Source organism: Ipomoea triloba, chromosome 12 (assembly GCF_003576645.1).
Source record: "Ipomoea triloba cultivar NCNSP0323 chromosome 12, ASM357664v1".
Classification (NCBI taxonomy): Eukaryota; Viridiplantae; Streptophyta; class Magnoliopsida; order Solanales; family Convolvulaceae; genus Ipomoea; species Ipomoea triloba.
Window position 1 is genome coordinate 902,325 of NC_044927.1, and position 13,590 is coordinate 915,914.

Below are 13,590 nucleotides of genomic sequence, written 5' to 3' on the forward strand. Positions count from 1 at the left end.
CTGAGGTGTGGGCAAAACCCAGGCTGGTGTGGGATTACACAATCCCAATTTTCTTGAAAAAGAAGCAAACTTGATGGCATCATCAGCAGGTGCAATATAGAGTAAGACAACTTGGTAGATGCCTGACAACTATTGGATGCATGTCACTCTACATTATTAAAATTTGTGTTGTTACCTTAGCTCAGCTCATGTGTTGTGTGAGTCTTCCTTAGAGAGATTTTTCATTGGTTACATATAATGTTTATGTAAACTTTCTTGTCTCTTTGTGCAGGAATCACTCAATTTTCTCCATTTCTCAGAGCAACCTGATGCCATTGTCTGTGTTATCAAATAGATGAAGGTTTCTTGATGCTTATCCAGTTTGAATGTTCAAGCACCACGTTGCTGCCGGCATGTGGTTAACGACCACTATTCACTTTATATGACTTGGTCCAAAACAATAAGTTCTTGATACTTTCTTTTATTTACGAGAAAATTTATAGTTGTTATCCGACACTTCATTTCATTCAGGTGAAGTCTATCTTGTGATCTTAGCTGGCAAATGATCACAAAAGAGGTATCTAGGTTGTTCATAAAGGTCAAAAAGGTGTTGGCTGCCATCACTAATGACATGTGAAAATTACGACCTAGTAATTAAGTTTTGGTTTTACTTTTTTGATGGGTCTCTTTGGTCAAGTTGGACCACTTTGAAATTTGAGGCAAATTATTGTATGTGGACTAGGTAAATAACGACGTCATGAATTTTGTGTTAAAATAATATATTTTATGTATTAAAAATAATATACATTATGTATTAAAATATTTATGTGTGAAAATATTTATTTTTATTTTTTAACTCAAAAATCGTGAATTTTATGTGTTAAAATAATATGTAGTATATTTTATGTATTAGAATAATATACATTATGTATTAAAATATTTATGTGTTAAAATATTTATTTTTATTTTTTAACTAAAAAATCGGGCTCTTGAGAACGGGTTTAGGAGTTTTTAGCAACTCAACCTTCCAAATTAGTAAAAATTTATAAAAATACATTCATTGGAGGTGTCGTTATAGTTCTTTGTTTTTAGTACTTTTAAGATTAATAAAATACTGCCAAAGACCTTGTGGTCTAGTGGCACCCGGTGTGCCCCCACTGAGGCAACTCTTGACTCTTTGTGATTCAGTAGGTTGAAAAAGTAGCTATGAACAGATACTATATTGTAACAGAGTCAGTAAAAAAAAAAAAATCAAATACTCCGTAATTCGAAATAGTACTTTGACTATAGCAAAATTATTTATAACTTGGTCCTTATTATTATTTTGACCAATTATGTCATTTTTTTTCAAAAAAGGAAATGTTTCATAAAGAATGATGTTTTTAAATTTAAACCCCAAACTTAATACCTCAACACCGCTAGCTCTTTCCTGAAAACTGGTGAAGGAAGTAAATCGTCGAATATGCATTAGCTGACTTACAATTATTGGCAAAGCAAAGCCTCTCAATTTATTTTAAATTGGTTGATCAATTGAGTTGCGTCCGAAGTAAGAGGAGAAGGAGAAGGATTCTTCTAATTTTAACAATTTTATTTATTTATTTTTAAACATTGAAAATTATAAATGCTTATTTGGTAATGCGATAATGTCGTACTACTAAATTTTAACGTGTTAGTTTTCCGTCACTAACACATCAACTACTCTGAAAATGTAGTCTGATAAGAGTAGTAACTCTTGTCACATGAAGAAGAAAGTTCTGCTCCTAATTCCCTATATAAGATTATTATTATTATTATTAATTGGTGAAGGGATAAACCCGCAATCACTATATGAGAGTGTGCGTTGGATAAACACAAATGAAATGCTTATTTCTTTTGAGTACTACTGACTCTATTACAATGTAGTATATGTTGATAGTTACTTTTTCTCAATCTACTGAAGCACAAGCACAAATAGTCAATAATCACCTCAGGCTCAAACCCACTCCCTTCCATGTGAGAGTGTAAAGCGGGAGCCAATAGACCACAAAGTTTATCGAATTGTAAAGGATGGGAATGTCACGCTAATACAATCAATCATTAAGAACAAGTGAATCCTACTAGGTGAACTATCAAATAAATAGAAATCAAGCTTAACATTCTCAAAATTTAAAAAAAAATCACAATTAGAAGATCATAGTTTCGATGAGAGGCTAATGAAACTAGCTATTGAAATTCTCCTCCTTTTAATCTAAAAAAAAAAAAATTAAAAAAAAAATTAGCCAAATTAAAGATGGTTCATGGTAGGAATCTTCATTGGGTTCTTAATTAATTAATTTTTGGGTATGGCAAACTGACAAAAGTGGAATATAATGAAGCCACCATTTTAATCACATTGAATTGATTCTTCCAATTCCATATAATTAAAGGCTTCCAAGTACTATGGTTTACATACGTAGTATGTATGATCGAATATTATTTAGTCAAGGATTCTTATCTGCTTGGTTGCACTTTTCAATTTTGGCCAATTTAAAAGCATATGACAAATTATTGCATGGACCACTGTGTGGACTAAAAATAAAAAGTACATTATTTTTGTACTGAAGGTACATTATTTTTGTACTGTAGGTACATTATTTGATAGTATATATCAAATAATGTACCTTTAGTACAAAAATAATGTATCCTAAAATAATGTACTTACAGTACAAAAATAATGTACCTTTAGTACAAAAATAATGTGCGTTTTATTTTTGATTCACACATCTGTGTGAACCATGGTCCATGCAATAATGATTGAAAGCATATATGGCCATTATTTCTATTTTTCGCAAAACAAGCAAATAATTATTATTTTAATATTTAAAATTACAAATAATTAGAGTCTCAACTGTACTATTATATAATTTTGCCGTACCTACAAAGCCAATACATGTACGTTTGTATAGTTTGAGATAACGAGAAACAAAATTCAATTAAAATACTCATTAATTAAAATTATTAAAATTATAATTATAATTATGAAAATGAATAAATTATAAATAAATGATAATAAAATATATTGTATAGAGAAGAAAAAGTATATATACCATACAATATAACCTTATGTAAGGAATTGAAGCAAAAGATATGATTTTGAAGGCAATATTCAAGTTTGCTTTTTGCCCATAAAATTAGAAAATGATAGTATTTGATTTGGACTTTTGTCCAAATTACAACAAGATGTTGGAAAATGAAGTGGCACCAACTTATAATTATTTTATTAATATATGATGAAATGTGTGTTGCATTTCCCATGATTTATCATTTTCAAATCTTTATTATATTCCATATCTCTAGGTAGCTAGCTAGCTTGTAGTATGATAAACAATGCAGGTATATATGCAATGCATTTGTGTGATATATATTGGAATTAAAAGCATTTGGATAACTTAGAACACAAAGTAACATAACAAAATGGGGCTTCGAAAGAAGTGAGCGAGTGAGTAGAGCATAATTATATTTTCGTATAAAAAAGTTTTTATGTTTAATTCTTGTCGGCACTCTCTTGGTTAATTCTTTTGCATAGGATTTTTGTTCAACACAAGATTTTGTAAACTATCACAAAGCTCAAGTCGATCACTTGGACCGAGTCCAACCACTCGAGGGTGTGACGTGTTCCGCCAGAGTGCTCCGCCTCTTCTAACGGATGGTTCTCGTAGTCTGGCATGTTCCGCCAAGTTGTACCGCCAGTGTGTGGTTCCTTCTCTGTTCCAGTGTTGTTTTGTGGTTTATGGATGAGGTCGAGGTCAAATATCAAATCAACCGTATCCAAACTATCATATTGTAAAGAGAAATTTTTTATGCCAAGATCTTGTGGTCTAATGGCACCGGTTGCACTCTTATATGAAATGGGATGAGTTCGAGGCAATGTTGATTTTTTGTACTTTCGTAGGTTGAGAAAGTAGTTATGACCCATAGAACTCAAAATAAATAAATAAATAAATAAAAGAGAAATTTTCTGTCATTAAAATCTTCTATGATGAATTTTTTATTCTTTAATTTAGTGATGATTTTACCCATCACTAATGAACAAGTAATTTTGTTGAAGTGGTGGCTGAATAATCCAAAGGGCAAACCATCATGAAGAAGCTAAGGCGGCCATGTCCAGATGCTCTGAACTCTTCAACTCTTCTCATTGTCATCTTCTTCTCCATTATCATTCAACTACATTCCGACAACCTCATTTTATATATGTCTCGATACACATATTTACTTGTCACCTACGTACTTCCACATATATAAAACTCGTATTCATATTATTTCTTGTTGCATGTGATAATGATTTCTTGTTATCATTGTACCCAAATTTGTAATATTATATATATAGAGAGAGGGGAGGGGGTAACCCACCTTAACGTGCGAACCTGCGAACCACTAAAGGATCGGATTGCAGTGCACTGGGTATGATTGCATTACAAAGGTCCTCTAGGCATGTCTAGGAGCGGTACAATCCTTTAATAGTTCGCAGGTTCAAGCTGGTTCGCACTTGATCATGTTTATATGTGTGTGTGTTAAAATCAAAATTACGCTTTCCATGAGAACGTGTAAACTAATTTTATCTGTCCATCTAAGATGATCAAAGGTTGAAAAGTTTTTTTTTTTTTTTTTTAAATACAGTGATATTTATGTAATTACGATTGTGCATTTGAAAAGGTTTGTCAGTTATCGAGGAATGTACTGTCAAGCATTTTCAAATGCATAATCCTAATTACAGAAATGTCATTAGTTTTTACTTATTTTTAGTTCTTGATCATTTTAGATTAACAGAAGAGATTAATCCTCTAATTCTTAGCCAGACCTTCAATATATATTGAACTAGCTTGCAAATAGATATAGTATCAATTATTAATGCATTTATAATACAATTAATATTTGTAATACAACTAAAGAGATATTTCATACATTAATAATTAAGAATCTAACACAAAACTTTAAATAAACAAAACTAATTGCTCTCGTAAAATTTTTTTTTAAAAAAATACTTTGATGAATTTATTTATTTTTCTGTTTCAGAAGCATCATATCCCTTAAGACTAATTAATTAAGGGATGCTTATATAGACAACAATAGTTAATCACAATAATTGTCGTTAATGATGTGATGGCTTTGTGATTGCTTTTGTTTCTGATCTAGTCTTGATTAATGTAGTATTTTACTTCATAGTAAAATGGATCTTTCACTATTAAGACTAATGGAATCTTAATGTAGTAATAAACTACTAATATGTTAATGCAATTTTTAAATAATTAAGGTGCCGTAAGTATATTTTACATTTGATAAACATCACTAACAAAGTATCAAATGCAAAACGCACCAAAAAAAAGTATCAAATGCAAAATATACTTACGGCACCTTATTTAAAATTTACATTACTGTGGTCGAGTAATTAGTTTGATAGTGATAAAGTTCTAAGTTGATTTTTTTTGTGAGAGCTATGTATTGGTCTTCTTAGTTTGCATGCTGATCTTTTTAGTTTAAGTCGATCAACTATGAGTAATTTAGATTGATTTATCTCCTTGTAATTCTTTGTCAACTAGAACCAGAACATAGATTTTATTCACTTAGAAGTGCACATTCAGATAGAGGCTGCGAACTTTATGTAAATCAAAGTATATAATATAATATTATAAAAAATTATAAGAAAAATATTATTTAGAAAAAAAAAAAGAAAAAAAGAAAAAAGAGAGTAGTGGAATAGAATAGAGGATCTTATCAACCACAGTGTCTTATCCTCTAAATTTATACTCCATTTAGGGAATAAAACAAGAAAATGATTTTTGCTCCAAAGGAGTGTGCAGAACATAATTCTCGTAATTAAAGTCATAAATTTGATTCTTGATCTATTACAAATACCTTCTTGGTCAAGCACAATCTTCCCTTGTGTGATTTGCATGCTATTACATAGAGAACAAAGTTTATTCAAAATACATCCCTGGATAGTGACATTAAGTTTCCCTCATCACTCGAAAAAAAAAAAATTGGATGTGATTTTTTCCATGAATAAACCTAAAGTTTCTTGAATTTGGTCGAATAAAGTTTGTGATATATATGGATGTGATTTTAGGCCAAGAATAATGGTTAGATATTGCTAATTTATTTGTTATCAAATCAAAGAATGTGTATGTATTGCCACATTTGGGAGACAAAATTGCAATACTGCATGCATTACCATCTAGTCATCTACTAGCCTCCAAACATGCTAAGAAACATAGGCCATGGTACACTTTCTAACGGTGAAAACCCACAACCACTAACGAATTTCCTATATTTCTCGTATAATGTTGTATGTAAAACTAATGATTTGGAGGAGGTGCTTCTAGACGAATATAATCATACATTACCCCTTTCCAATGTACTATTTCTAATCTAAAAATTCCCTATTTCTTTTATCCCGGGGACAAAAGAAACTCGAAATTCACCCTATGTACAATGTTGTGTAAAACTAATCATTTGAATGAGGCGTTTCGAGACGAATGTAATCGTACATTACCCCTTTCCAAGGGCTGGAGCCTCTTGCCTGCCTGAGAAAGATTGAGTTGCTTCCACTGACAAGAAGAGACCCTGGAACATCAACACAAAACAGCCAGTACAAGCCATGAATCCCATGTCTGGCAATTGCATTGTCTTTGCCTATGAAACCAGTTGTGAAATGTGGGACTTCCCCCTCTGGATCATTCACTCTAATCTGCACATCCAAAATCAAAGATTTTGTCACCAAAAAAAAAAAACAGACCTTTTGGGCTGTTAGAACCCAGAAATCTTGTGTTTTTTCAGCTATTATATACCTACCTGCAATTCAGCTTCATGTGCTGATGCCAATGCAACCCATAGGGTATAATGCCCAGATTCATCAACGTTGTCAAGAATGAACTCAATTGTCCATGTGGTCGGCACATACGTCTTGTTTCCTTCATCCCTGCAAGATAGAAGGAACATAAATGCGCAATTCAACTATCAGCTGAGACTTTTAATTGAAATAGAGCACATGTTTCAATTTGATATCAGAGCCAACCCCATGCCAAAGGTCATGTGAAAAAATTACATTTTTGCACATACCCGAGTATATATCTATTAACATGGGCGAAGAACCAATCAATCTGATAGCTGCTAGTTCCAACTGCAAAAACCAAGTCCTGATCAGGGTACAGTTCTGTGTACTTGTCCCACAATCCATACTGCCTGAACCTGCAGATCAGAGATGATGTTCTTATGGAGTTTATAAGACGAATCTCGAAGATTTGGAGAAAAATGATCAGATTTTGCCTACTTTTCTGAAGTGTCTTCTGAGTATAATTGATTCTTGAGGGTTGGATAAGGATCCGGGATAAAAAACTCTGCAGCAGTCCTGTCAGGGATGCCGATTTCCCACAACGTTGGACCTATTCTGGGAGGATCAAAAACCAGATTTTCCAGCCTGGTTTTTGATCCTGGTGTGATTGTAATGTAGGAACTGTATCTGTAATCTCCCATGAACCCAGGCACAAAAGCATACAAGCTGTAATTCCCTGGAATCACATTGTTAATCAAGAAATACCCTTCTGCATCAGTTTGAGTCCAGAACTGATAGCCCTGCAACAAATTAAACATCCTTAACTTATTATCTTGTTTTATATACCTTAAATTCTCAGAAAAAATTGTGGGAATTGAATTGAATATTCACCTTGCTTTCGACTTGCCATGATCCTGGATCGCCCGGGGCTGCAAGCCCCACGGAAGCCGAATTTGCTGTCATCAGCCTTTCACTAACATAGCTGATCAAAGTTCAGGCTGCAGTTAGTTTTCGCGGTTTCAATACATGCATATATATAAATGCACAGTTTCACTATCGATCAGGGGTACCTGTCCCGGACTAGTAACCGGCCCGTTACTAGGCCTCGTTGTTGAGGTGGATAGAAGTCTTGTGATTGCGGGAAATTGTATGGCCAGCTTTCGGTTTCTATGAACATCTGTTCCTTTGCATCAGCCCAGAGATCAAGATTATCTGAGTTTAAATACATGAAAACTGGGCCAAAAACCTTCTTCCATGGCTCTCCATTCCTGAATTTTAGTCCCAATTTCTCTCCAGCATAGTGTGTGCTGAAAAACATCTGTTGCAATGTGCAAACATGGTAAGAAGATGTGTTTTGTGACTTTTGTCTTAACCGATAATCGGATTATATGTATTTATATATGTTTTATATATATATATATACTTACTGATAGAGTGATTGGTCCAGTGTGAGAAGTGAGGTCTTGTTTTACTGGTCCACCATTTCGAAATTCATTGCTCGGGGTGATCATCCAGAACCCGGTTGGTTGTTTTGGACTTATCCACCCATGGATTCGGTTATCCTTGTTTTCCACGGAATATTGGTACTTGTCATCGACCTAAATGTAACAAACAAATAAACGATTGCTCTGATACTATGTTATATATATAGAATTTATGAATCCGCTTATTACCTCTCCTCTGAGAAAAGAGTTTTTTGGATGTGTCAAGAGAACCGCTTCTGGGTAATCAAGTACTTTTCCCTTTTTTCTGTCTTGGGCAGTTGGCATGATCCGTTGCCTCTCATCAGACATAGCCATGTATTGGAACCTAACAACATACACAACAACAAACCTTAATTTAATCATTATACATGTCAAGACTCAAGATCAAACGCGTTTTGGTAAGGTGCTAAACTAGGCCTTCTTGGCCAGCCTACACCTAACCATATAATAATAGAGTAGATGCAAGTAAAATGCTTACAACTTTTGGTCGAGCTTGAACACAATTCGTCCTTGGTACACATCGATGTCTGGCCAACCATCTAAACGTTCAAAAATACCGTAAGAGTAAAACCCACTGCATCCACGCAACACCACATACCTGCCATTGTCGTCGCATTTCAAAAAAACTTAAACTCACGACATACCCATTTCTGACCGACTTAATTTTCTCACAAATGGTGATCGGAAATAACTTCCAAATCTTAAAGTGATCAAAAAGTTTGTTTGAGATATCATTTCTGACCAGAAATTCTAAGTTTTTGACAATTAAGTGAATATCGTTTGAAAAACATAATAACTGACGTGTTTTGATACCAATTAAGGAAGTATTACACAGTACCTTTTGTCAAAGTTCATGGGAAAATTGGAGCCATTAGAAGTAGTACTATCCCATGTCCTTGTGAATGAAAGCTCTACTTTATTATCATCTTCCATTATTATCGTATAATTACTCCCTTCAAGCCTGAAAAACAAAAATTTATATATGAGACTAATCATGTTCGTAGCGGGTAAAGCTTCAAAGGATAAATTTTAAAGTAGTTGCAATTCGTAGAGTTTCAACTTGAAACCTTTGATTAAATTGAAAGAGACTCACGACATCTCATCCACACATCATGAGTATATATTATTGTTACCAATAGAAATTTACTATTTGGAGCAATAAATAAATAAATAAAAACTTACTTATCAATAATGTTACCAGGCGTATCTGCTTTGTTCCAAACAATGTCCCAGTACCTAAATTAAATTTGTTAAAAAAAATTATAATTATCGTAATAAAATATTTAAAAACTCTACAGCTTAGGATAATTATATATGGCATAAAATTAACTGTTAATTACCCTCTGTAATTATCTTCCAAATTTACAGTTTCCAGTAAATTATCAATTCCATTGTACTGTATTCCAGTGACCTGTCCACCGGGGGTAGAAAATGTGATTCTGAACAGACCATTATCCACCACCACCTATACCAAAAAGAAAAAGAAGAAGAAGAAGAAAAAAAGTGTAAAAACTAAAAAGGTTAAAAGTCCAAAATAATCCACCGTTAAAGTCATGGGTAATTCTTTATTTTGATTATTTCACTTAATTAAATTTATTTTATTTTTAATTAGAAATTTTAATTAAAAAAATAGTTGATTATATTAAAGTAAGAAATGTTGTACATACTTGCCCATCATAATCATCCTGTCTAAGCAATTGAACCGGTGGATAGGATTCTTGTTCTGCATGGATATGCTTCTTTGGCATTTTCCTACAAAGAAATTAAATAAATTAAATGTCACAATCATCATGACCAAGTTCTAGTGCGGTCAGGACTTAACGTGTTGTTAGTGCGATCGCACAATTAGGTATGTAATTAAAAACACAGTAATTGTGTTAGGAAACGCACAATGCACTAACGCACCATTAGGTACACACAACAATAAAATGCACCAACGCATCACAAAATAAAAAGAGTGAAAATGACATTAAATTGGAATAACCTATATTTGAAAATATAAAATAATGGTTCAAGGCAGGTTTTTTTTTTTTTTTTTAGATAACAATGAAAAGTTGCAGTCACTATTTTAGAGTGTATATAATAAGATAAATCTCGTTCTTATATAATAGCCTGCAAATCAAGATATGTAAATTATACTAAGAAAATTTGTGTAATGAATTGGACTGAAAGAGTGTTGATAATAATCATCCTTGTAACTTTTTAGTACGAGAATAATCTTAAACTCACTTACATACTCACCCATCTTTTTTGGGGCAATGTTTTGATCATCATTACAAGAAGGGATTGTTATCAAGAAAATGGAAATTCTCCATTTCACGGGTTGCACATGGACAAAAGCAAATGTATATCATGCATAAGCATTGAGCCCCACTCACATATATTATTACCCCCTACATTTATCAATCCTTCTTGGAACTTTAACTTTGTACCTAAAACATGCACATATAACGTGGTCCTTCTTAATTGGTTAAAAAGAAAACTACAGACTTACTCACTACATTAAACATGTCACCGGATCAACCTTAGTCATGTTAGACTATTAAAACATCAATTTTGAACTAATTAGACTGATCAGTAGAATTGAGTCTAAACCTTTGCTTAGTGACTTACTTTGTACAAGGAGTCCCTTCACTTTTGAAAGATTACTCCCACACTGTCACTGGTGAGACTTGTCTCCTTCACTTTGAGAGATTTTACCCCCTTCATTTTGAGAGATTACTCTCATACTGTCGCTGATGAGACTCGCTCTATAATTTTTCTTCCCAAACTTTATCCTTGTAACTAATCGAACTGTCCATCTGGACTATAGATGCATGTATTGATGGACAAGACAAAGACGCAGGTATAGGAATTTCGTAAAGTGAGGGGTTCACGTGTAAGAACTTTGGTGGCTGGAACCACAATTAATAGTTGTCCCCCGACTATGGAATTGGAGACCTTTTTCCAGAATTCTAAGGACATGTTCACGAGACTCGATTGTGTGGCCATCACAGGTAAATGAATTAAAAAAATGGTTTAGTTACATGAATGGCCATACTTGTACAACCTGCTAAATGACAAGTGTAAGGATAAAAGTGGTAATTCCGTTGCAGCTTGAGAATTGGTCTATTACAAAGTCTAGCCATATAGACATAACATGACAAATAAATTTGAATAATCTTAAAGGTATGTATCCCAAACTCGAGAGCCTCCACTTCGATTCTATATTGCTGACTAGTTCAAATAAAAAAATCACAAAGAGGCAGAATTTAAAATCTTATAATTAACAAACAAACTACTGGCCCACAAACTCAACAACTGAGATTGGGCTATGATATCAAATTGAGTCACATACTCCATCTTAATTCTAAGTTGATAGTTAGATTACACATTTATATTTATATATTATATGCTCAACAGTAATACACAAGTAATACACAAATTTATGAGGTAAATTGGAAGAGCAAAAGCTGCATTGAACCAAGTTGTACTTTTCTGCAATTCCCAGAATGCAAAAACAAGAAACTTGGTGGAAACAAGAACTCCATGAATGATGATGCAGTTTCAATTCTCGATGAAAAATGCAGAAAAAAAGAGATGAAAAAAGGAAGAAGGAGAAGAACCTAACTGCCGTTTCAAAGAACACTCTGTGAGCAAAACCATCTGAAACCCAATCGCCAGCCACACAATCAGAACCTGCCGCCACGGCCACCATCGCCGCCGCCGCCACACTCCGGCGGCCCTCTTCTTCATCCTCGCCTCTGCAACAAAATCTCCCATAAACACGATCGGAAAAGCTAAGGTAACCAAAACTGCAAAAGTTAAAAACTGGCTTGGTCAATTCAAAATGTGGCATTCATACTTACATACTTCAATAATACTTAATAGTTGTTGAGCAATGGCAACAGAAATTGGTGTCTGACAAAATGTAATGTGGCGCTCAGGTGTGAATCTTTACAAAAACTGTATAGTATGTGTACTCCTTACGTTATACAAACATTCTTAACACTCGTATGTAAGCCCTCATGAACTGCCCATCATAATCATGGACACGCATATATATAAATTATTGAGGGTTAGGTGAAAACATATTTCCACATAAAAAAGTGATTATTGTTATGAATTATTCTGTAATAATCAACTGTGGGTTGTTGAAAAATAATGGGTAGAAGTTCAACTGTAGAAAAGACTTGATCCCTAATTTTTCTCAGTTTAGTCCTGTGACCAATTGAGTTGTTCATGCGGACTGGTCGGGGGAGACTATGTTGTCATAAGGCGTGATGTATGAGATTGAGTCCTTGTTAAATACGTTTTAATAAGTCATGGTGTATAGACCCATAACATTGTGTTGCATTGCCACCAATGAACTAAAGTCCAAACACCAAAAAGTGAGTTTAATTTCCATTAAAATCTTCAACTTTCAATTTCAAAGTTTATTTCCGAGGACATTGTTTTCTTACACATTTTGATTTGACTAAAGAATATAAATAAAAATACAAAAAAATTGTGGCCCTTTTTCTTAGCTGATCAATGCTTGCTATACTAATCAGTCGTGATTAAAAAAGAAATAATCATAATAAATAAATGTAAATATGTTTTCGTAAATGCTACAAATTAAAAAAATTAATTTTTAAACTCTTGCAATATAAAATCTCTTAAACAAATCACTGGCTCTCATGCTATGTATGTCTTCTATTGTGTTTGTGGTGCACATACAATTTGATCAAGGTTCTATTGCAATTAAAAATTTAAATCGCACAAACACAATCCTAAAGAAGTAAAAATATTAGAATCTCAAAAATTATGAATAAACGTCACTAAAAATTTAAATCGCTATTAAAGTTTAACTACACATAACAATAAAGAAATCACCTAAAAGTGTAGCACCAAACTCGTATTTTCTGTGCTCTTCCTCTATCTCCTCCTCTTTTTTTCTTCTGGGAATAATAATACATATGCATATATATAGGAAGAGAAAGGTTAGAACAATTTTTGGAAGTTTCTTATAAAATTGTTAGAACAGTTTTTGGAAGTTTCTTATAAAATTGTTGGACATATTTGTGGATTCCTTTTTAGCATGATTTTTTACATTCTTAAATAAACTCAAATTAGACTTTGGTCTCTTAGCTTCAAGAACATTATATTGTAGCATTGTGACTTTGTGAGTTAGCTTTTCAATATAATTTAAATCATCTAAATCGGACCACTCTAGGCAAATATATGCTTAAAATATTATATATGAACATATAAAATACAAGCCTTAAAGCTCTCCTAATATATAACAGGAAAGTTTCAAGGATTTCAAAACTCAAGGAATGTTCAAAATATTTATTTTATTTTTTTTAATACGCTCTAACC

At 33.0% G+C, this 13,590-nt stretch overlaps 1 protein-coding gene and 1 long non-coding RNA gene across 2 annotated transcripts; one reads left to right on the top strand and one right to left on the bottom strand.

Moving 5' to 3' along the window:
- The first annotated feature begins 1 nt into the window (after position 1).
- Positions 2-653, top strand: LOC115999760. The gene is made up of 2 exons (XR_004094030.1): positions 2-101; positions 272-653. It is a non-coding gene; the product is annotated as an uncharacterized LOC115999760 (long non-coding RNA).
- Positions 654-6,080: 5,427 nt separating this feature from the next.
- Positions 6,081-12,238, bottom strand: LOC115999846 (rhamnogalacturonate lyase-like). The gene is made up of 15 exons (XM_031239779.1): positions 12,099-12,238; positions 11,861-11,993; positions 9,918-10,002; positions 9,591-9,715; positions 9,433-9,486; positions 9,089-9,211; positions 8,729-8,848; positions 8,440-8,575; positions 8,194-8,364; positions 7,837-8,084; positions 7,658-7,748; positions 7,265-7,566; positions 7,054-7,182; positions 6,787-6,913; positions 6,081-6,682 (listed from the first exon to the last, which is right to left on the bottom strand). The coding sequence occupies exons 2-15, from the start codon at positions 11,983-11,985 to the stop codon at positions 6,440-6,442; spliced, it is 2,079 nt and encodes a 692-aa protein (XP_031095639.1). The 5' UTR covers positions 11,986-11,993; positions 12,099-12,238; the 3' UTR covers positions 6,081-6,439.
- Between the last annotated feature and the right edge of the window lie 1,352 nt (positions 12,239-13,590).

Coding starts and splice junctions, on each gene's coding strand:
- LOC115999846 (XM_031239779.1), bottom strand. CDS start 11,985: ATGAAGAAGAGGGCCGCCGGAGTGTGGCGGCGGCGGCGATGGTGGCCG. Junction 10,003..11,860: donor GAGTGTTCTTTGAAACGGCA/GTTAGGTTCTTC, acceptor ATTTCTTTGTAG/GAAAATGCCAAAGAAGCATA. Junction 9,716..9,917: donor AGGATGATTATGATGGGCAA/GTATGTACAACA, acceptor TTTTTGGTATAG/GTGGTGGTGGATAATGGTCT.